Below are 25,156 nucleotides of genomic sequence, written 5' to 3' on the forward strand. Positions count from 1 at the left end.
TCTGTCAGATGGTAGAAGCAAAATGGGTTTTTGAACACCATTTCATGTTGACATTGAAAAATAAGTTGGTAACACTTCGTGTGAAGTCCATATTTATAATGTACTGTAAAGGCATTATAATGCATTAGCAATGTCTCATAATACACCTTATAATATTCTATAACTTCTTGTAAATAATTGTAAGCACAACTATAATGCATTATAATACTTAACTATTCATAGTTATACCTTAGAGTATAATGCATAATAACACAAGCAACATACAATTGTCTTGCAGAAGTTATTATGTATTATATATATATATGTGTGTAATGTATATATATAATAGGTATGCTTTAAGTAAAGTGACAAAAGCAGTGTTTTCTTATAAACATCCATTAGATATTTTTAAGTGATTATAAGACATTACAAGTCATGCTGGAAGTTATATACATTACATATGCACAAAATACAAAATAACACACATTCAATGCAAATTTTGAGATATTACGAAAAACACTTGTAAAGCTATAAAGTTAATATATATCAGAAACTCTCTCTGTATGTTAAACTATCGTATGTATGATAGCCGATCATCTTGGGTGTAAAGCACAAAATGAAACTGATTCTATAATGGACTCTATTCAATAAACTTTAATGTCTGTGCATCTTATTTGGAGACTTACTTTATAAATAACTTCCATTATATATATATAAGTTTGACTTGTGATGTATTGTGTTACAAGTTAATGTTATGGCTGTTTATAAGAAGATATCTCTTTTGTAATTTTACTTAAAGCAGGCAAAGAACTCTTATAATATGATCACATTATAAAGCATTTTTACTGTTTACACTATACAGCACTTGTTAACTTTATTAACTTCTGCTGAGTCAAAACTGGATGTTGCTTGTGTTATATTGCATTATACTCTAAAGTGTAACTATGAATAGGGGAAGTCTTATAATATATTATTACTGTAGTTATAATTATTTATGACAAGTTAGAACTTATATGTATGATACATTATGAATTCAGTATAAGACCTTTATAATGCATTATAAATATGGGCTTCATAGAAAATGTTACCAGTTATTTTGTTCGCCTAGTCTGAAAGTGTCCTATTCTTATCAGACTTACAGACAGAGGAAGCAAGAGGGGATTTTCTGATGCGAGTTTGTGTGTGTCTTGCTCAAGGGCACACCGATCATGTTCGGAAGAAAACACCCAGTCAGTTTCTGACCTTGGGTTTCCTTCCTGTAGTGTAGAGGTCTATCTGGGCGTAAAACACGACTTTCAATCTGATTTCAGACACTCACCATGGGGCAGAACAAAAAATTGTCTGCAAAGAGATTCAAGAAACGCAGCCCTTGACATTTCCGATTGAAACAGAACATTCAATTAGAAAAAAAAAAACTTGATTTTATCCATCAGGAACTGATTGGATGGTGTAAAGTGGGCGGTTCATATCAGAATGGAGAGAAGGCTTTTTGACCAGGACATGGCGACTGAAGGTCACCCTCCAGAGCCTCTCATTAAATCCCCATGGTAACATCTCCTCTTTTAAATCTGTTGTTATTTGCTATTAATGCCGTAACCTTTATGACATTAACATTCACCAACTGTAAATTACTGCATTAAAGGAATATTCCGGGTTTAATTCCAAGTTAAGCTCAATCGACAGCAGTTCTGGCATAATGTTGATTACCACAAAAATGATTTCGACTCGTCCCTCCTTTTCTTTAAAGAATGCAAACATCTTGGGGGCCTGGGTAGCTCAGCGAGTATTGACGCTGACTACCACCCCTGGAGTCATGAGTTTGAATACAGGGCGTGCTGAGTGACTCCAGCCAGGTCTCCTAAGCAACCAAATTGGCCCGTTGCTAGGGAGGTTAGAGTCACATGGGGTAACCTCCTCGTGGTCTCTATAATGTGGTTCTCGCTCTCGGTGGGGCACGTGGTGAGTTGTGCGTGGATGCCGCGGAGAATAGCGTGAAGCCTCCACATGTGCTAGGTCTCCGTGGTAACGCTCAACAAGCCACGTGATAAGATGCGCGGATTGACTGTCTCAGATGTGGAGGCAACTGAGGTTCGTCCACCTACGCCATCACGAGGACTTAGAGCGCATTGGGAATTGGGCATTCCAAATTGGGGAGAAAAGAGAAGAAAATAAAAAAGCACAAATCTGGGTTGCAGTGAGGCACTTACAATGGAAGTGAATGGGGCCAATGCGTAAACGTTAAAATTCTGTTTCAAACGTATCGCCACAAAACGTAAAGAACATGCAGGTATACATGATTTTAGTGTGATAAAATTGCATACTAACCTTTTATGTGTAGAGTTATATCCAATTTTACAACTTTGCTTCCATGAAGATATAATGACGTAAACCCTAAAATCGCCAACGACCACAAAAACGATTTAAACAACTTTACAGCTCGAATAATACACAAGTTTCACAGACAAATTAATGTAAGTGCTTTTATAAAGTTATAAGCTTCATATTTCTGCCTTTTAAACCCTACAAAAATTAGCCCCATTCACTTCCATTGTAAGTGTCTCACTGTAACCTCGATTTTTGCTTCTTTTTTTTTAAATGGACGAGTCTAAATCATCTGTGTGGTAATCAACATTAACGCAGAAACGCTGTTGATTGAGCTTTACTTGTATTGAGCCAAAAAGGTTTGAAAAATGGTTTGAGAAGCAAGTTTTTACATTCTGATAAAAGATTACAAAGTCTACGGGTGAATATCAACTGTAAACACTAAGAACAAACAAAACAGCAAATAAATACACTAAACAAAACGGAATGCCACGGTAACTTAAAACAACAGTAAACAAAACAACAAACTGAACACAGCTGTCATTTAGAAATATTATGATGGTACCATGGTGCAATCAGATTTTAATACCGTGGTACTCAATGTTTACCACACACTAACTTACTTCAAAGAATACCACGGTACAGGTAAAAAAAATTAAAAACATGGTTATACTTTTTTTTAGTTTTTAATATTTTGCTCCCAGTCTTAATGTCCCTGCTGTATCACGCAGGTCTTGAAACCACAATCAAACACATTAAAGCCAAAGTTTGCATCCAGAATGCAACACTGCACATACAGTATATAAGCCTTCTACACAACACTTCCCTCTCTAACCAAGAGCTGGAAAAAATGTCTCTCCAATTCAGTGTTCAAATGAGTCTCAGCGGGTGAGCGTCTCTCTCAAAAGAGCGAAATGCATCAAGAATAAACAGATATCGTAAGAACAGTGAGTTTCCTGCAGTCACTTTCAGGTACTGATTGCTCGCCGTACATCATAATGTGTGAACGAGGGTCCTCTCTTGCGTTTCACAGACATATTTAAGGGTACTCGATGCTGTGAAGTTGTTTAACTGCAAACAGTCAGTTTAATATAGGCTTGCAGCATTGTGGCTCCTTTGGCCTTATGAATAAATGACACTTATAAATGTTGCCGCTAATGCTAATTACTGAGGCGAAAGGTAACTGGATTTGTCATACTTAATGTCCCAGTGAGATAAGGAGGGATTGAAAGCGAGAACGCTCTGAGGGAGAGATAAATGCAGCACAGGATCACACACGGAGCACAAGAGAGTGAATATTGAGAGATTGGAGAGCTCATGGATGAGTTCACTGGTGGCATTTATTTATAGAGTGCCATGTTTCATCATCAGTTTTGAAGCCAAGAGCAACAGGGAAAATGTGCCATCAAGCGGTTTCTCAAGGCCAAACTGACCTGTTCACCTCGTGGACAGAGCCAGTGCTCAATGTGTGTGTTGTTTACCAAAGCAAGATATCATAACTGAAGGTAGACCGATATATCAGTTTTACTGATTAACCGGCGCCATAGTTGCTTTTTGGAACTATCGGTTATCGGCATAAATCTATGCCGATAGTTGCCGATATACAGTGTGTGTGTATATATATGCACTGATCAGCCACAACATAAAAATCACTGACAGGTGAAGAGAATAACATTGGTTATCTCATTACAATGGCACCTGTCGAGGGGTGGGATATTAGGCAGCAAGTGAACAGTCAATTCTTGAATTTCATGTGTTGGAAGCAGGAAAAATGGGCAAGCGTAAGGATCTGAGTGACTTTGACAAGGGCCAAATTGTGATGGCTAGATGACTGGGTCAGAGCATCTCCAAATGCAATTTGTTCTGCAGCAGTGAAATACAACACATACATAAAAAACAATTTAAATATAAATTACATTAAAACATATAATAAATATTAAAAAGAATAAAATCAACAGGACATCAGCTGGAAATCATCATTACAGCCTGATAATATCTGACATTATATATTACATGTATATACATATATCTCTGGGTGTAAATAAGGTGGCTCCAAAAAACTGCTTTTGTTTAGTTCCCAATCATGTCAGCTGTATCTGAGAAAAATGTTGTGTTGACACAACAAAGCGACGATTCGTTTTTGTTCATGCAAATTTGGTTATTTTGATTAGGTAACTCAAGTGTTCTACATTAAAGAAAAATTTGACAATATGGAAACATGCCCTGTCGCACATCGTGTCTCCAACATATATAAATATATACAATCATTAATCTGGTGAATATATAGGATTTAAAAAGCTTAATTTGTTAAATATCTTAAATATAGAGCATTGTAACAGAGCCAAGTCTCCGTCATTTCAAAATAAGAGTCCAAAAAGTAAGCATGTGAATTTTGGGCTTGCTCATATTTCCGCGTTACGCTCCAAATATAAACATTTTATCTGGGTATTATTGGGATTTTATTTATTTTGGACTCTTTTACCCTCTATATCTGTGCCCATCATAGTAAGGAAACACTAAGAAAGTTTATTACCATTCTATGAATCGATTTTAAAAACTATCGTCCGATTAATTGGTTATCGACCTCTTCCGCCAGCTTAGTTATCGGTATTGCAAAATCCACTATCAGTCGACCTCTAATCATAACACAATAAACACTCTGCTAGGATATATTTTAAAGGGATAGCTCATGGGGGGCCTGGGTAGCTCAGCGAGTAAAGACGTTGACTACCACCCCTGGAGTCGCGAGTTTGAATCCAGGGCGTGCTGAGTGACTCCAGCCAGGTCTCCTAAGCAACCAGATTGGCCCGGTTGCTAGGGAGGGTAGAGTCACATGGGGTAACCTCTTCGTTGTCGCTATAATGTGGTTCTCGCTCTCGGTGGGGCGCGTGGTGAGTTGTGCGTGGATGCCGCGGAGAATAGCGTGAAGCCTCCACATGCACTAGGTCTCCGCGGTAACGTGCTCAACAAGCCACGTGATAAGATGCACAGATTGACAGTCTCAGGCGCGGAGGCAACTGAGATTCGTCCTCCGCCACCCGGATTGAGGCGAGTCATTACGCCACCACGAGGACTTAGAGCGCATTGGGAACTGGGCATTCCAAATTGGGGAGAAAAAAATAAAATAAAATGGATAGCTCATAGAAAATGTAAATTCTGCAACCATTTACTCACCCTCATGTTGTTCCATATGACTTTTTCTTTTGTGAAACACGAAAAGAAATTGTTCGGCAGAATGTTAGCCTCAGTCACCATTTACTTTTGCTGCATTTTTTTATCCATACAACGAAAGTGAATAGTGACTGAGGCTGTCATTCTGCGAAAAATGAAAAAAAGAAAAAAGGTCATACGGGTTTGGAACAACATGAGGGTTAGTAAATAATGACAGAATTTCATTTTTTGGTGGGCTTTCCCTTTAAAGGAGTATTTAAAATCCAATCTCAGTGATGCAGCAGTCCTTCTTTGGGGAGAAAGAGTTTGAAAACTGATCCCACAAGATCCATAGCTCAGCCTCTCGAAATCCCTTGTTAATTTTTCATCCATCACTGAGTCCTGAGAGTTCACAATAAATTATTTCACATGGTAATAAGAACCCAGCTGGTCCATATCCTAAAGAACCACCATACTGTGCTAGTGAAGTGTGTGTGTGAGGTGTGTGTGTGTGTGTGTGTGAGAGAGAGAGAGAGAGAGAGAGAGAGCGAGTGAGAGAGAAAGAGAAAGAGTGAAAGACACTGAAAATTGAAAGCAGAATAAGACTTAACTCGCGCTCTTCAAGCAGCACTTGAAAGTCTCATTCAATCGGATTTCTATTACCAAGATCCTAGATGTTCGTGCACAATAATACGCAACATGTTTTGCTACGCTTTTTAATATATTTCCCCTTTATGCAATGCGTCAAGGTGAAATTTTGTCTCTAATTCTCTCCTTCAGGGTGGAACGGGAGCACAGCTGTAAATTGGATCCTCAGCTTTCTAAAATGTTGTTTACATACTGATGAAAGCTGCAGTGGACGGTTGTGACATCAGCCACAAATTTTTAACCAATCAAAAACTTTATTGTGCATAATTTCCATCCCTCTTTTTTCAAATGATAGCTGGACCATAAGGCCATAAGATATGCTGCAGTATAGTAACAGCTTTAAAGCTTTAAAAAGAGATGACATGTGGCTGGTGGCTGATAAACAGTGAATTCAGGATTGTGTGTTTCTAGTGTGATGGGGCATTTGGGTTGGGAATAAATCCTGATGGAGTGTTAAATTTGAGGACAATACATGTAATCCGCACTCTCACACAACAGACAAATGTTCTGTTATCACTGATAGAAGAATAACTTCAGCATCTATTGAACACAACTCTCCATTTCTGGTTTTGAAAACCGGTTAAAAGGTGTTCAAATATCTAGTGGTTTTAAGGTAAGCACCTCTAGTATATATGAGAGCCGGATCACGCCACAGAACAAACAAATAAAAGATGTAATTATGATTTCTATCTCACAATTGTGACTTTATTTCTCGCAAAATATATATATAAAAAAAGATAAGAAATAAAGTTGAAATTGTGAAAAAATAAACTCGCAATTGCTAGATGTAGTCTATAAAACCTTGTAATTGCAATTTTATTTTCCACAATTTCAACTTTATTTCTCGCAATTGCGACTTTGTATCTGTAAATTACGAAGTCACAATTTCAACTTTTTATTTCTCACAATTGAAACGTAACTTCTGGCAACTGTGACTTTATATCTCTGAATATCGAAGTCGCACTTGCAAATTTATTTCTAATAATTTCGACTTCTAGTTCTAGCTATTGCAACTTTTTATCTCTCAATTTCATCAATTTCTCACAGTTGTGACTTTATAACTTGCAATTGTGAGAAAAATATTTGAAAAAAATATAATATAAAATAAAGTTGAAATTGTGAAAAATAAACTCGCAATTGCTAGATGTAGTCTATAAAATCTTGCAATTGCGAGAAATTTTTACTATTTCTTGCAATTGTGACTTTGTATCTGTAAATTACGAAGTCACAATTGAAACTTTTTATTTCTCACAATTTAAACTTTATTTCTCGCAATTGTGACTATATCTCTGAACATCGAAGTCGTAATTTCTACTTTATTTCTCGCAATTGCAAATTGTTCTCTCTCAATTTCAACTATTTCTCGCAATTTTGACTTTATAACTTACAATTACAATAAGTCATAATTCTGAGACATACAGGCGAAATTGTGAAAAATGTAGTTGCAATTTCTAGATAGTCTATAAAACCTTGTAATTTCGACTTTATTACTCATATTTACGACTTTATTTCTTTAATTAACTTTATATCTCTTTATATTATGACTTTATATCTCTGAATATCGAAGTCGCAATTGCAAATTTATTTCTAACAATTTCAACTTCTAGATCTAGCAATTGCAACTTTTTATCTCTCAATTTCAACAATTTCTCACAGTTGTGACTTTATAACTTGCAATTGTGAGAAAAAATAAATCAAAAAAAGATATGAAAAAGTTGAAATTGTGAAAAATAAACTTGCAATTGCTAGATGTAGTCTATAACACCTTGCAATTGCGACTTTGTATCTGTAAATTACGGTCACAATTGAAACTTTTTATTTCTCACAATTTAAACTTTATTTCTCGCAATTGTGACTTTATATCTCTGAATATCGAAGTCGTAATTTCTACTTTATATCTCGCAATTGCGACTTTGTATTTGTAAATTATGAAGTCACAATTGAAACTTTTTATTTCTCACAATTTAAACTTTATTTCTCGCAATTGTGACTTTATATCTCTGAATTTTGAAGTCGTAATTTCTACTTTATATCTCACAATTGCGACTTTGTATCTGTAAATTACGAAGTCACAATTGAAACTTTTTATTTCTCACAATTTAAACTTTATTTCTCACAATTGTGACTTTATAACTTTCAATTGCGATATGTCATAATTCTGATAGTCGAAATTGTGAAAAATGTAGTCACAATTGCTACATAGTCTATAAAACCTTGTAATTTCGTCGTTATTTCTCACAATTACGACCTTATTTCTTTAATTAACTTTATATCTCTTTATATTATGACTTTATATCTCTGAATATCAAAGTCGCAATTGCAAATTTATTTCTAACAATTTCAACTTCTAGTTCTGCAACTTTTTATCTCTCAATTTCAACAATTTCTCGCAGTTGTGACTTTATAACTTGCAATTGTGAGAAAAAATACATTGAAAAAAAAGATACGAAATAAAGTCGAAATTGTGAAAAATGTAATCGCAATTGCTAGATAGTCTATAAAACCTTGCAATTTCAACTTTATTTCTTGCAATTTCGACTTTATTTCTTGCAATTATGACTTTATTTCTTTAAAATTTTAAATTCAAAATTGCAACATTACTTCTCACAATTTCGACTTTATTTCTCGCAATTGTAACTTTATATCTCACAATTTTGACTATTTCTCGCAATTGTGTGATATAAAGTCTTAACTGTGATTTTATATCTCGGAGATGCGAGAAATAAAGTCAGAATTGTGAGGCATAAAGTCAGAATTATCTTTCAAATTTTGTAATACCTGGTGGGATCAAGGCATTACTATTTCAATTGCTCAGAGTTAGAGTTAGAGAAACTTTCAATTGTGTGGCTTGTTGAGAAGAGGTTTTCTATTACTTTTGGGTAATTCCTGGTAAATTTAACAAATGGTTCTTGGCTTGGAATTTTTTTTTTATCATTTTTTACTGGTAAAAGAAATACATAAATGATGATGAAAGCCAAAATATTAAATGCCATGGATCAATATATTTAGAGTAATCCATTATTTTGCAGAGGGAGGTAATTTCACTTATGATTTCTGAGCAATGCCCAGAGAGCCCCAAATCTCAAATTTAACCATTCAGGGCCTTAAAAATGAAGATACAAAAAATACAGTTTGTTCTCAACCAGAATCTACAAGGATATAAAAATATCTTTAATACTTCTGGATTTATAGTCACTCCAACTTTGGAAAAAAAGTTTTTCCCCCAATTTTGGACTCACACCACTGGCATATAACGCAACAAGTGGTGCTGAAGTCAACTGAGTTTAGTAATAGACCTTCCTATCTCTGTGTAAAAATAAAATAAAGACGCTGCCACCTTTCTAAGGTTAGTTTTTTGATCTGTAGTTTTGCTCCAAAATTTGTCATTTTGAGCCCCTTCTACAAAATAATGGATTACTCAGTTGATTCATGGCATTTAATATTTTTCCTTTAATCATTGTTTATGTCTATCTTTCTTCAGAAAAAGCACTAAAAGAAAAAAAAAATTCAGCCGGAGAAGTTAGAATAACCCTTTTTTTAAGTGATGGAACACACAATCTTCACCAGGAGAACAATAAAAAATGTCGCCTATGATTTTGGAGCAAAACTACAGTTTAAAAAACTAATCTTAGAAAGGTGGCAGCATCATTATTTTATTTTTACACAGAGATAGGAAGGTCTATTACTAAACTAAGTTGACTTCAGCACCCCTTGTTGCGTTATATGCCAATGGTGCGAGCCCAAAGATTGGACGAAGCACTTTTGTGTTTTTGTTTTTCCAAAGTTGGAGTGTCTGTAACTCCAGAATTATTCAAGACATCTTAATATCCTTTTAGATTCTGGTTCAAAACAAACTTTCCTTTTTGTATCTTTATTTTTAAGACCTTGTATGGCTAAATCCCAGAGATATAGGGCTATCTGGGCTTTGTTCAAAAATCATAGGTGGAAATTGCTATTTTTAAAGCCCTCAACAAAATCATGGATTACTCAATAAAAACTGATCAAAGGCCTTTGATATTTTGGCTTTCATAATCATTTCTTTGTTCTTTGTATTTATTAACAAACTAAAGTAAAAGTAGCTGTGGAAGTTTCTGAAATTTGGCTGTTTTGACATGGATAATAATCCACTTCTAACATTGAAGGAGGAGCCCGATGCATATCTAAAGACCAGAATAACAGTGACACTCTTTTAAATTGGGACAGAGACCACTCAGAACACCCTAGAAACCACCCCAAATTCCATAGCAACAGCACAACAACACCCTAGCAACCACCCACAACACCCTAGCATTGGGTGGCCGTGTTTTGCAGAAGCATAATCCTAACTGGCAAATGCAGCTGCAATCACTGAATCAACAATTGGATTGGGACCAGTTACTTTGCCAGATATTCACTATATTGCCTGTTTTGCTCAATCCAAGAGCTTTAGCTCAAAGATCTTTAAAAACCAGGCCCATAAAATCCAGCTTGATTATCAATGTCCGAAAAAGAGTAAAACACTTCCACATCTGTCAACTGTCTTAAAGAATAATAATACAAAATTAACAAATAAGAATTAAATGCATTTTTCCCACCGACTGTAATGCATTTCAGCCCAGCAGGATAAACACAGTCGGAAAAGCCCTCGGCAACTGTAACCATAACAACGTCCACATTAAGGCCTGATTGAAAAAAAACTTGAATTCACTTTCAGTGCATTTGAATTAGTCAGATGAGATTCGTGTGGGTGGAGGGGTGTTCCACGCTCTTCATCATTTTAATGCATCGGCCCTAGAGAGTGAATAACAGGCAAATTTGTATATTACTCAGGCTGCGGGTGTATGTGTGATTTCTATATTACTCAAGTTATGTAATATATGAATTTCATTCAATAATTTCTCTTTGTGATCATCAAGTTTAAAAATTAATGAATAATTATAGTTACACACACAAACAGAATAATAATTAATATATAGTTCAAACCCATATGACTTTGTTTCTTTCGTGGAACACAAAAGGAAATATTTGGAACATCATGAGGGTGTTTAAATGATGACAATTTAAATTTTTGGGGTGAACTATCCCTTTAAGATGCTGTCTTAAAGCATTATTCCGGGTTCAATACAAGTTAAGCTCAATCGACAGCATTTGTGGCATAGTATTGATTACCACAAAAAATATTTTTTGACTTGCCCGGAAGTTGCCCCTCTTTTTTTTTTTTAAAAAAAGAAGCAAAAATCTGTGTTACTGTATGGTACAATGGAAGTGAATGGGACCAATCTGTAAATGTTAAAATACTCATTGTTCCTAAATTATAGCCACAAGACATAAACAATATGTGTGTTAACATGACTTTAGGGGGGCACTATATCGCGAATAAAGTTTATGCTAAAAACATTAAAGTCTCCGTATACATAAGTCAGGCATATGAGGTATCATTTGAAAGCTTAGAATCTGAACTTTCTCACTTCTGCATGTATATTACTTAAAATAACAAAATAAGGCCTCAAAACATTCGCGTTGCAAATTTGCACTCTCCAGAGGTAATGCGGTGGAAATATTTATATAAAAATAAAAGTCCTTCACATACCACATAAGTGGACAAGTCATATATCAAATGAAAGCTCTCACTCTCAGGAAATTGACTGTACAGATTATTTTGTTGCCCTAATAACACAATTCAAAAGATTTTCAAAAGAATCACAAAGTGAAATATGATTTCTGTAAGTCATCAATACAAACGTCTCTTTATGCTCCGATAACTGCTGCTGTAAGCCATAAATAGCTAAAAACTTTATTAAAAATATCACTACTTTTACTTTAGGAAGTTTGATAAAACAATTAGCCATTGTTTACTTGTCTGTGAGCTTGTTTGGCTGAATAATCCAATGTTACATCTTAGATGTCCAGAACAAAATATGCCATCCAGAAGTAAAGGCATGCAAAACAAATCATCAGAAGATATGATGATATATTAATGATAAAATATTTTATATTCTCAGCTTTCTAATGACACCTAGACTGAGCTTCTAGTCCACTCAGAGGCCGAGATATTCAAAGAAACAATGAGGGTGGTGCTTGAACTGAAAATTAGACTGAATGTCTATGGACGAGCACATCTGTGAGGGCTAAAATGCGTTAGAGCGCCACCTACATTTCAGATCTGTATTGTGATGGAATGTGATAGAGAAAAACATATTTTTTCAATTGCTTTCTGCCACCTAGTGGAATAAAATGTGACTTTTCAAAGTGAGGTAGAGTGAACAGAAGCAGGTTACATGTTAACAAAGTTAGGACAAAAAAAAAAAGGTTTTTCTGATAAAATTATGTTTATCATAAGATTATAAACACATACAATACTATTTATGAATAATTGGAGTCATTTTTTATTATTTGGGTGGTTCTCTGAAAAATTAGACCAATTTTTTGCAATTAGTCCACAGTATGTGTGAATGGTGAGCTTTTAAATTTGAGTGTGAAAAATTGCAGACGACAGCCCAAAAATGCAGCAGAGTTTAAGCGGTTAAACAAATTTATAGCTCAAATAAACATGAGTTTTAACAGATTTAATGTAAGTGCTTTTATAAAACTATACTGCAAGCTTCACATTTCTGCCTTTAAACACTCAAAAAAGTGGCCCCATTCACAGTTGATTTTTCCTTTTTTTTTTTTTTTTAAGAAAAGGAGGAACGAGTCAAAAAAAATTGTTTTGGGTAATCAACAACTCTGTTTCCACCTGCTAATAAGATCCGTTTCGGATGGAACGATCACATGTGGTCAGCCCTAAATACAGGTCTAAACGGGGTCTAAAACATTTTGTGATCGGATAACAAAAACCACATTCGAATGTGGTCAAAAATGCATGTGACTGTGTCACATTTGAGGTGTAAATGCTAATCCATCCTGTATGCATCCTGGCAACAGTAAAGCATCACCCCTCACCTGTCAATCAACCACTGCGCTAAAACAAGAGTTTCAACTTTGCCACATACGAGCACTTTAAAAGGAAATAATCATCCAATCACGAGAGCTTCATGGATCTTCTGATATCAACACAGAAAAGAAGCATGAACACTTGAAGCTCCTTTAATACAGGTTAAACTATAAAATAACTGAGAATTCTGCTTGATATGTTGTGTTTATGCTTAGATAAAATTTCAACTGCATCTGGGAGAAACAGCACGCCGGTTTCTTTGTCTTTTCTGACTTGGTTGTGCTTTAATATCATGCAGTAACACGCTGACATAGTGATTGAGATATGTCATCATGAAACAGAGACCCTCCCCTCCAAATCTGAACATAAGTGGTCACAGGAGACACGTTTAAGTGACCAGCTGTAAACCGCGATGTGTCTCACCTGACCTCATGTGATCGGATCACCCGAGACGCACTAATCTAAATCTCTATGGCTAATCTAAATGGCTTTTTTATGGCAGATGACCGTCTTAATAAATTCATTTATAAAGTGCTTTATTCTGATACATGTGAGATGCAGGATCACTGGTTTGGGATCAGATATGGTCTGCTCTCATGTCAGTGTTTTTTTTTAGGAATCTTCAAATGCAGCATTGATTTAAAGGTTGTTAAAAACATTGATGGTTTCTTGGGTGTGCAGTTCAGGTTCACTTCTGTTTGACGACGCAGCCGATCTTTGGGCAGATAAGAGTTCTAGGTAATAAGCTCATTATTTCTGTTTTTAACGATTCAATAATTTCCGTCTGTCAGGTTTTAGAGTGTGACAGCGGAATAATTTGAGCTAACTGCTCCCGTATTATTATTCATGAATCTCATTTCACCTCAAGTGGAAATTAAATGTGTCAAATTGATAGCCACGTTTGAGTGTGTGTGTGTGTGTGTGTGTGTGTGTGTTCTCTTTTCTCAGGCCTAAAAGTTCTGTTTCTTCCGTTTCTGTTCAATGGGTTGCATCCAAGTTTGAATACATTTATTACACACAAAACGTATGAATTTGCTAGTGATGGGAAAGTACATAACTTCTTAACATGAGCAATGGAACTAACAAAAATATACTGATATTTTTCTTTTAAAGGGATAGTTCACCCAAAAATGAAAATTCTCTCATCATTTACCTTCGCTCATGCCATCCCTGATGTGTATGACTGTCTTTCTTCTGTAGAAAATGTTTAGAAGAATATTTCAGCTCTGTAGGTCCATACAATGCAAGTTGACAGGGTCTTTGAAGCTCAAAAAAGCACATAAATGCAGCATAAAAGTAACCCATATGACTCCAGTGGTTAAATCCATGTCTTCAGAAGTGATATGATAGGTGTGGGTGAGAAACAGATCAATATATAGGTCTTTTTACTATATATTCTCCTTACTGCCCAGTAGGTGGCGATATGCACAAAGAATGTGAATCGCCAAAAACAAAAGAAGAACTTGTAAAAGATCACTAGGGAGGGCTGTTTGAAAGTGGAGATTTATAGTAAAAAAGTATCGGTTTCTCATCCACACCTATCATATCACTTCTGAAGACATGGATTAAACCACTGGAATCTTATGGATTACTTTTATGCTGCATTTGTGTGCTTTTTTGTGCTCAAAGTTCTGGACCCTGTTGACTTGCATTGTATGGACCTACAGAGCTGAGATATTCTTCTAAAAATATCTGTTTATATTCAACTGAAAAAAGAGTCACACATCTGTGATGCATGAGAGTGAATAATTTATGAGAAAATTGTCATTTTTGGGTGAACTATTCCTTTAACAATATTTCAAGTGCATCTCAATATTTATGTATTTGCTCTGAAATGGGTCAAAAGTTAGTTTTGTTTTTGTTTTTATATCAGAGGAATCATCAATCTCTGGGAGGTAGATTTAAACTACTTAATGCATGATGTAAAAAATGGCAAAATCTACTAAACAAATATTTGAAATTGGTAATCAAAACATCATGGAAAAATATATCGTAAATATTTGATCTAATGCTCAACCCTACTTTCTGATATATATGTAATTAAGACAGTCTAGTAGTACTTAGAAGCATGTCACAAAATTGCGTTTTGATACCACAAATATCTTTGTCAAGTGCTATTTAAGTTTGCAATGCAAGCGTACTTTGAACACCCACCAGAAACACTACACCTTCTGGGCACCTATGCCATCCTGTTGTCTACAATCTGGGACGCAGTAATGCTAATCTCGCATACTATATAGCACAAATAGTATGCAAATTAGGATGCACCCACTGTCATTTATTCGCTGTCATGCCTTGTTTCTCCATTGCACAGTTAAGGGCTGGTTGTGCTCTCAGAAGAGTTTAATACAGCAGAGGTGACTTTACAGCATATAAATGTTGCATTCTTCTTGTGCTCATTTCAGATTGACACTTGGCAAAATGGGACCTCGTTTTCCAGCGCCTGGCTGGATATATTTCAATTAAAATGCCTGTCAGGACAGCTTACAGGGTACACGGTAATTCAGAAAAAAAATAAAATGACACATGAATATATAAATGAGTAAACAGCTCTTCTCATAAAGCAGGACGAGAGAGGAATCCTGGCATTGTGATGTCAAGTTGCTTTGGGCCAATCAATAGAAGCCAGGGAGTGTGAGCTCATGAATATTTATGATGAAACACATTGGACACATATGGAACTGGTTGTTGTGATTTTACTTCTAAAATAGCTGAATTTCATTCTGGTAGAAGTAGAAACCTGATGCCTCGTGCAAACTAAGGGATTCCGGACTACAGTGCAGATCAAGATTTAATCATTTGGGGAAAGTATCAAAGTGAATCTGCATCTCTGGGGCAAATCTGATAGAAAACTTTTCTTTCTGAGCATGCAAACACATAAATTAACAAGTTAATAGCTAAACCTGCAGCAGGTGTTTTGGTTTCAAAAGTGCTGCATCATTAATGACAGAATTTAATTTTTTTATTAACTATGACTAATTAACTACTCATACAAACTGGTCTTTGTTACATCACTGAACATGAACCAATCAGACCACACACACTCCATTACATGTGTAAGTGTATGTCCATTATCACACACACACACTCACAAACATTCACAGCTCACACACACACACACATGAGCAAAGTCATCAGAATCTTTAGTAAAACACACACACAACCACATTCATCATCCATTTGCATCTGATTGAATTGCATCTTATTGAAGTTTAAGAGTACACACAAACACACACAGACACACACATCATTCATCACTCTTAAGCAGCTCGTTATCAGGCAGGAGGAGACCAGAGGCTATCATAGAAATCTGGAGACGGAGAGTAGAACTGATGAAAAATGTAAAAGAAAATAACCAAATAACAGGAAAGGAAGAAGATATGAGGAGAGGAAGAGGAAAAGAAAGAGAAGATGATAAGAGAGGAAGATGAAAAAGAAGAGGAGAATAAAGAGGAAGAGGAAAATAAAGAAGATATGAAGTATGTGATTGTGTGTGTGTGTGTCTGTGTCTGTGTGTGTGTGTGTGTGTGTGTGTGTGTGTGTGTGAGAGTCTCTGTGTGTGTGTGTCTGTGTCTCTGTGTGTGTCTGTGTGTGTATGTCTGTGTGTGTTTATGTGTGTGTGTGTCTGTGTGTGTTTATGTGTGTGTGTGTGTGTGTCTGTGTGTGTGTGTGTGTGTGTGTGTGTGTGTGTGTTTATGTGTGTGTCTGTGTGTGTCTGTGTGAGTCTCTGTGTCTGTGTGTGTGTGAGTCTATGTGTGTGTGTGTTTCTGTGTGTGTGTGTGTGTGTGTGTATGTGTCTGTGTGTCTATGTCTGTGTGTGTGTCTGTGTCTGTGTCTGTGTGTGTGTGTGTGTTTATGTGTGTGTCTGTCTGTGTGTGTGTGTGTGTGTCTGTGTGTGTGTGTGTCTGTGTGTCTTACCCTGTCTGTGGAAGAGTTTGCTGCCCACTATCTCAGTCATGGATGCCACTTTCTGTTTCTGCAGTTTATCAGGTGGAATACAGGTGTAGAAATCATACAGCAGCTTACTGCATACACACAGACAGACACAGAGAGAGAAAGGACAAATTAATTTGTAAATATATTTGAAAAGCCGGCCTTCAGGTCATCAGCTGATTTATTACAACCAGAACTTAATTTTATTCATTTCACTTGACTGAACATTACTTAAAGAAAACATGTAGCCATGTATATTTCTTAATACTTCACATCAAAAAGGTACATTTTAAAAAAGTATCAGTTTTAAAAATGTCTTTAAATTATAGACAGCATAATTCAATTTTTTACTAATTTAGCTTTAAAGTGCACAGAAGAACGGTGGCCATTTGTTTATATATTTGAAATAAATCTTTATCCATATAGAATACAAATAGAAGAAATGAATCCATACTGTAGTAAATGCTCAGACTGCTGTAGGCAGAGAAAGTGACCTGTGATATATTGATCGTCTCTAAACACAGTCTGTATATGTGTGAAACTACTATAATTAAAACAGCGAGAATCAGTTTGTGTTTTGCGTTCAGTGATGATTTGGAAAACACCTAAAGCTAAACACACACTCCCACCTCAACACTACTTCCTAACTAGATAAAACCTCAAAAGTGTGTTTACAAGGAAAGTCAATATACAATGTCACCTCAAAATCCACAATGAGCTGAAACTTTTTCTCACGAATTCTAAATATTTTATACAAAATAATATATAAATGTCTTTTAAGTTAGAAAATAAGAAAATAGTAGTTTTATTATTATTATTATTATTATTATTATTATTATTATTATTATTAATAACAATGTTTTGTGTGGGGCAAGTGAGGGGTGGTTGTGGGTTAGTTATACAAATTTTAGGCTGTTTGAGACTCACCTGAGAAGTTTAGCATCAAAAACCGTCTCTACATCTTGCAGTACCGTTGGCAAGTACTTCAGGGCAGCCACCTACACACACACACACACACACACACACACACACACTTAACTTTAATGATTCATTAGTGTTTTAATGTTTAATATATCTTAAATAATTTAATAATGTACTGTAAGTATATATATTCACAGTGCTATGAAATGTATTTGCCCCATACTGATCAATCAAAATCTAACATCAAACACAGGCAAACACAAAATACAGTTTTTAAATGATAATGTTATTTACTGAAGCAAAAAATGTACCCAATATCAGCTGGGCCTATGTGAAAAAGTATTTGCCCCCTTATTTACTAAATCCCCAAATCTATGAAACTGCATTCATAATGGGGTTCAGCTGGACTAGACACACGCAGACCTGATTACTGCCAGCCCTGTTCAATCAAATCAACACCTAAATAGAACTTTTTCAGCAGCAGGAATTTGGCTAAAAGGTCTCACCCTGTAGCATACTATGCCAAGGTCGAAAGAAATTCCAGAAATTGAGGAAAAAGGTGATTGAAATACATCAGTCTGGGAAGGGTTACAAAGCTATTTCAAAGGCTCTGGGACTGTAAAGACCCACAGTGAGAGCCATTATCTCCAAATGGAGAAAACTTGGCACAGTAGGGAACCTTCCTAGAAGTGGCCGACCTTCCAAATTTCCTCCAAGAGCACAGCGACGACTCATCCAGGAAGTCACAAAAAAGCCAAGGACAACATCCAAAGAACTGCAGGCCTCTCTCGCATCACTAAAGGTCAATGTTCACGACTCCACTATCAGAAAGACACTGGCCAAAAATGGCATCCATGGAAGAGTGGCGAGGTGAAAACAACTGCTAACCCAGAAGAACATTAAGACTCGTCTTGATTTTGCCAAAACACACCTTGATGATCCTCAAACCTTTTGGGAGAATATTCTGTGGACTGATGAGTCGAAAGTGGGACTGTTTGGAAGACAGGGGTCCCATTACATCTCGTGTAAATCAAACACAGAATTCCACAAAAGAACATCATACCTACGGTCAAGCATGGTGGTGGTGGTGTGATGGTGTGGGGATGCTTTGCTCTTCAGGGTGACTTGCAGTAATTGAGGGAAACATGAATTCTGCTCTTTTCCAGAAAATCCTAAAGGAGAACGTCCGGTCATCAGTCCGTGAGTTGAAGCTCAAGCGCAACTGGATTGTGCAGCAAGACAATGATCCAAAGCATAGGAGTAAGTCCACCTCTGAATGGCTCAAAAGAAGGAAAATTAAAGTTTTGGAGTGACCTAGTCAAAGTCCTGACTTGAACCCGATTGAGATGCTGTGGCTAAATGTTAAATGGGCAGTTCATGCTCGAAAACCCTCCAGTGTTGCTGAACTAAAGCAGTTCTGTAAAGAAGAGTGGGCCAAACTTCCACCACAACGTTGAGAAAGACTGATCTTCAGTTATCAGAAGCGTTTGGTTGCAGTTGTTGCTGCTAAAGGTGGCACAACCAGCTATTAAGTTTAAGGGGGCAGTTAGTTTTTCACATGGGTGATAAAGGTGTTGGATAACTTTTTTGCATCAAAAAAAAATATACGTATATATATATATATATATATATATATATATATATATATATATATATATATATATATATATATGAAAACTATTTTGTGTTTACTCAGATTGCCTTTGTTTTATGTTAAATCTCGTTTGAAGATCTAAAACAAGTTAGTATGAAAAATGCACAAAAATAGAAGAAATCAGGAAGGGGGCAAATAATTTTTCACATCACTGTACATAATTGAACTGAATTTAATTTTATGTCATGTGTGTGTTAGTACAGCACTACCACTGACTCATAAGGACATAAGAAGACCATTAAATTAAGAAAATACTGCCTCTCACACACACACACACGCGCGTGCGCGCGTACCTGCTGAAGTAAGGTAGTTGTGTAGTCGCTCCTCATCAGGTTATTGATGGACTCAAATAAACTTTTGAGAGATTCTTCAAACTCGGCCTGTTCCTTCCCTTCATACAGTCTGAAAAGAGACAGAAAGAGAGACAGAGAGAAGTGAGTGGTGTAACAGTATTCAATACAGTATTAGTAACTATTTATCTTTCTGTCACACATTCACACACTATGAATGTTAGACTCTAAGGGGTTCTATGGTAGAAATTCTAATAATGTGACTTTGATTGACACTTCAGTGAAATTACATGACAATAAAGACTCGAAGGGATGGTTCACTCAATAATGAAAATTCTATAATTCACTCATCATGTCATTACAGATCTGTATGACTTTCTATCTTCCGTTGAACACAAAAGATGATGTTAGGCGGAATGTTCAAACTGATTTTTCCATACGATGCAAGTAAGGATGATGATGTGTGATTTGAAAAACCTGTTATTTTGGAGCATAGCACAGTGTTGCTGCTTTCCTCCTCTGTGCTGTTTACTGTTTGAGAGGTTTGACTTCCTCCATAGCACTTTAAACTAGGATTCAAATGGGTCGCATCAGTTTTGTGGTCTGCAGCGTAATATCGGGGGTAGCCCGCGCTCTTACAGAGCAGAGTGGTTCAGAGTGATAGCTCGCACCAAACTCGCATGAAAACCAGGCTTTAATCAGACCGCAAAAATATCGCGCTGCTGATGAGAAGCATATTTAGTGCGTATAAAGCACCGAACTTGAGATTAGCATTAAATTTGCCTCGGCAGCAGGGTGCAACTTTATAATTGCCTATTATATTATTGTGACGAGGAGGAGGGCGGAATAATCAGCCGAGGAGAGGGATAAGGACTGAGCTGGATGCGGCAGTTTGGGAGAGTGAGAGCCACATGCAGCTGCTGTGTGTGTGATTATGTTTGTGTCATTTTGTTTAAGTTCTTATTAAAATATTACTTTGACTGTTCAGCCGGTTCACGCTTCCTCCTTTCCCAGAGGAAACCCGGGAAGGAGGAGGGATGCGCTGTCGTGGAGTACTCGCCACTACCGTCCGCCCAAAGGAGCAGCCACGGCCATCTGCCGGGGGACGGAGGAGTCGCTGCCGTCCGACTGGACGCAGAGGAACGGCCGCTGTCCGCTAGGGGAAGAGGGGCTCGCTGACGGCCGCCTGGAGCAGTGGAGCTGCTGCCAGGGGCAGAGGGGCTCGCTACCGGGCGCAAGAACGCAGAGGGGTGTTCCATCCGCCAGGGGTCGGAGGACTTGCTCCGGTCCGCCCGGAGAGGAGCGGCTGTCATCCGCCAGAGGGTGGAGGAGTGGTCAAGGACCAGGCGACAGTGTGTCTGGGAACCGACGAGCAATTTTTTTTTCTCTCTTTCTCTCTCTCTCTCTCTCACTGTCGCTCCGCCTCGCTCTTTCCCACTCCCCTTTTCCCTCCCAGGTCTCGAAAGGTGGGCACGGCCGGAAGGGCAACGCCCCCCACCTTAAAAAGGAGGGGGAAATCTTGTTCTTATGATAAAATTCAAACTACTCCGTTTTCCGTTTTGAGTGTACATCTCTGTACACTTTGCAAATATCGAACCATTTTGATAATTCGCACAGTACTCAGCGGTCCGAGATTTTGCTTGAGTGGATGCTGGAAAAGACCTAGGAAGTTACTTTACGTCAAGAATTTTAATGAACCGGGGGCCTGGGTATTTTGGAGCATAGCACAGTGTTGCTCCTTTCCTCCTCAGTGCTGTTTATTGTTTGAGAGATTTGACTAACTCCATAGCGCTTTAAACTAGGATTCAAATGGGTTGCATCAGTTTTGTGGTCTGCAGCGTGATATCGGGGGTAGCCCGCGCTCTTACAGAGCAGAGTGGTTCAGTGATAGCTCGCACCAAACTCGCATGAAAACCAGGCTTTAATCAGACCACAAAAATATCGCGCTGCTGATGAGAAGCATATTTAGTACATATACAGCGCCGAACTTGAGATTAGCATTAAATTTGGAGGGGAAGGTTTTCAGTGAATAACGACCTCAATTTCAGTCTGATCCTCACACAAAACTATCATTTTCCAAAGACTTTTAATATAGGAAATGAGTCATATGGACTACTTTTATGGTGGGTTTTTTGTGTGTGTGTCCTTTTTAGAGCTCCACAGCCTCTGGTCACTGTTTGCTGTTGTTATATGGAAAAGAGCTGCGTGAACATTCTGCTGAACGTCTCTTTTTGTGTTCCATAAAAGAAAGTGATGCAGGTTTAGAAAAACATGATTTTCATTTTTGGGTAAACTACGCTTCTTTTAACGCTTCTTCTACAATCTCCTCTCTTTATTTGTCCTTTGCTCCCTATTGTTTCCAGTAGGCCTGTTTTGTACTTCCTTTCCTGATCTTTGCTGTCTTTCTTCCTTCTGTCTTTCTTTCTGAACATCCGTCTTTCCCTCTCTCTGTCAGTCTGCCATGAGAACCTCTGAATGACTGTTCTAGTCAAGGTTTTCTGAGGGGGCAGATTATGCAGTAACTCATGACAGTATTTACTGTGGTACCACTGAAGAGCAGACGTGATTACTGCAGCATTGTTTCCCTAATCCACATGAGAGCCACGGTTAATACACCACCGCTGACCCCCACACAATACAGTACACACACACTTCATTCCCAAAGCTGTAATCAATGCATACTGTGAAAAAAAAAAAAAAAAAAAAAATCGCAATCACAGATCCAAACACACATTTCACATAATATATTTATAAAACATATGACCAAACACACACACGCTATCAAACAGCCTTAAGTGTTATGATTATGTCGGTCGCAGTGCCTAGGGCTAAATATACTCCACACACACACACACACACACACACACACACACACACATATAGTGTATGTTAATCCTTATGGTGGGTATGAAATAAGAGGCATTAAAGTTTCTCTCAGAGGCGGTCAGAGCACCCACAAAGAGATAATATAGAGATATAACCATAGATAGGATAAAGGATAAAACCATAGAGAGAAATGTGAAAATAAGTGATAAACCTTTAGAGAGAATATAAGAGCATTCATTTATAGCAAAAGCATAGATAAAGCAGCAAAACAAAAACAAAATAGATATCAAAATTCAGCAGGAAGTCCTAAAATAACCCTGGAGAGCTCAGAAAGCTGTGGAATAATGCTTCAAGGGCCACTACAGAATTCTGTGCTCTCTAGCGACATCTGTGGTTGAAACATAAAACTGCAAGTTACTCACAGAGGAACGTTGTTTTGTTTTCTACATCAGTTCTTCTGCGCGGATTGAGGTTTTACACTCATGTTTGCCTGTGATCAACATATCAGAGCAGATCTCATCTGATAAACTACAGTACAAAGAGTCACTGAAAGTAAGAAGAAAGTCCAACGTACAGTATATCTGAAAAATGTGTTGTGTGAACAAGTGGCATATCCGACCCCAGACCTTCTTTTCTTTGTTTACAGGCTTGTTTTGTGAACAAGCTAGGATGAATTATGGAAGCCTGACATTTCCTGCCAAATCAAACCCAACAGCCCTGAATGAAAAATCATTACTGTAGGTTTACCACAGTGACTCTTGTTAAATATTATTTAACAAGTTTAAAAAAAAAAAAAAAAAAAAGTATATTATGTAGGCTACTTTAACAGTAAACTATTGTTAAAATTATGGTGACAAACAATAATTAGGCACTCCCAGATGTCCCTGCGTGAACCAGCACATTTGATTACATTCATATAAAATATATATATATATATATATATATATATATATATATATATATATATATATACTGTAAATATACACTGATCAGCCACAACATTAAAACCACCTGCCTAATATTGTGTAGGTCCCCCTCGTGCCGCCAAAACAGCTCCAACCCGCATCTCAGAATAACATTCAGAGATGATATTCTTCTCACCACAATTGTACAGAGTGGTTATCTGAGTTACCGTAGACTTTGTCAGTTCGAACCAGTCTGGCCATTCTCTGTTGACCTCTCTCATCAACAAGGCGTTTCCATCCACAGAACTGCCGCTCACTGGATGTTTTATGTTTTTGGCACCATTCGGTGTAAATTCTAGAGACTGTTGTGTTTAAATCCCAAGAGATCTGCAGTTACAGAAATACTCAAACCAGCCCATCTGGCACCAACAATCATCCATGCGATTATCTAATTATCTAATCAGCCAGTCGTGTGGCAGAAGTGCAGATACGGGTCAGGAGCTTCAGTTAATGTTCACATCAACCATCAGAATCGGGAAAAAATTCGATCTCAGTTATTTGGACCGTGGCATGATTGTTGATGCCAGATGGGCTGGTTTGAGTATTTCTGTAACTGCTGATCTCCTGGGATTTTCACACACTCAACTCAACTCAACCTTTATTTATAGAGCACATTTATAACAACAGGAGTTGACCCAAAGTGCTTTACAACACACATTTCAATCACAACATGATTGTTGCATAATATGCATAATATACTCTTATATAAATACTAATAAATACCTGAGCCTAAAATCTATATCCATAATTAAAATTTATTCAAAAGCTAATGAATAAAAATGTGTTTTTAAAGCAGATTTAAAAAGGCTGCGTGTCGGAGCTGTCCTGATATGAAGCAGAAGCTTGTTCCAGAGTTTGGGGCCTACAATAGCAAATGCACGATCGCCCTTCAATTTGAAGCGACAACGAGGAACTTTCAGCAGAATTTGGTCAGCTGACCTAAGTGCTCTAGTAGGAAAGTAAGGGACAAGAAGGTCACAGAGATATTGAGGCGCGAGACCAGATAGAGCTTTGTATATATAGAGCAGAATTTTCAAATCTATCCTCCATTTTACGGGGAGCCAGTGTAGGGATGCTAATACTGGTGTAATGTGGTCAAATTTCTAGACCCTGCAAGGAGCCTAGCGGCCGCATTCTGGACCAACCGTAAATGGGACAAGGCAGTTTTAGGCAGTCCGGTATACAATGAGTTGCAGTAATCTAACCTTGACGATATTTGCGAGTGAATCACAATTTCTAGATCTGATTTAGAGAGAAAGTGTTTTACTTTTGCAATTGATCTCAGATGGAAAAAGCTGCTCTTATCAACGGCACTGATCTGTCTATTTAAAAGTAGTGATAAGTCCAAGATCACTCCAAGGCTCCTTGCATGATCTTGCACATTTAACGATGGCGGACCTAGCTGGTCGACCAGTCCAGGTAAAGAGGACTTGGCGGGGCTGAGAATCAGAACTTCAGTTTTGCTCTCATTTAACTGTAAGAAACTGTCTGCCAGCTAGCACTTAATATCAGCAAAGCAATTTAGGGCATTCTCTATTGATGATTTTTTGTCCAA

At 37.2% G+C, this 25,156-nt stretch overlaps 1 protein-coding gene across 3 annotated transcripts in view; it reads right to left on the reverse strand.

Moving 5' to 3' along the window:
* LOC127412661 (dedicator of cytokinesis protein 2-like) overlaps positions 1 to 25,156 on the reverse strand; it is a 149,913-nt gene that overhangs the window by 92,831 nt on the left and 31,926 nt on the right. For all 3 annotated transcript variants that reach the window (XM_051649205.1, XM_051649206.1, XM_051649207.1), the window contains 3 exons: positions 19,814 to 19,922; positions 17,873 to 17,943; positions 16,931 to 17,037 (listed from right to left, as the gene is read on the reverse strand). In XM_051649205.1, coding sequence (XP_051505165.1) covers positions 16,931 to 17,037; positions 17,873 to 17,943; positions 19,814 to 19,922 — 287 coding nt within the window. The remainder of the gene's footprint in view (positions 1 to 16,930; positions 17,038 to 17,872; positions 17,944 to 19,813; positions 19,923 to 25,156) is intronic.

This window comes from Myxocyprinus asiaticus, chromosome 22 (genome assembly GCF_019703515.2).
Source record: "Myxocyprinus asiaticus isolate MX2 ecotype Aquarium Trade chromosome 22, UBuf_Myxa_2, whole genome shotgun sequence".
Classification (NCBI taxonomy): Eukaryota; Metazoa; Chordata; class Actinopteri; order Cypriniformes; family Catostomidae; genus Myxocyprinus; species Myxocyprinus asiaticus.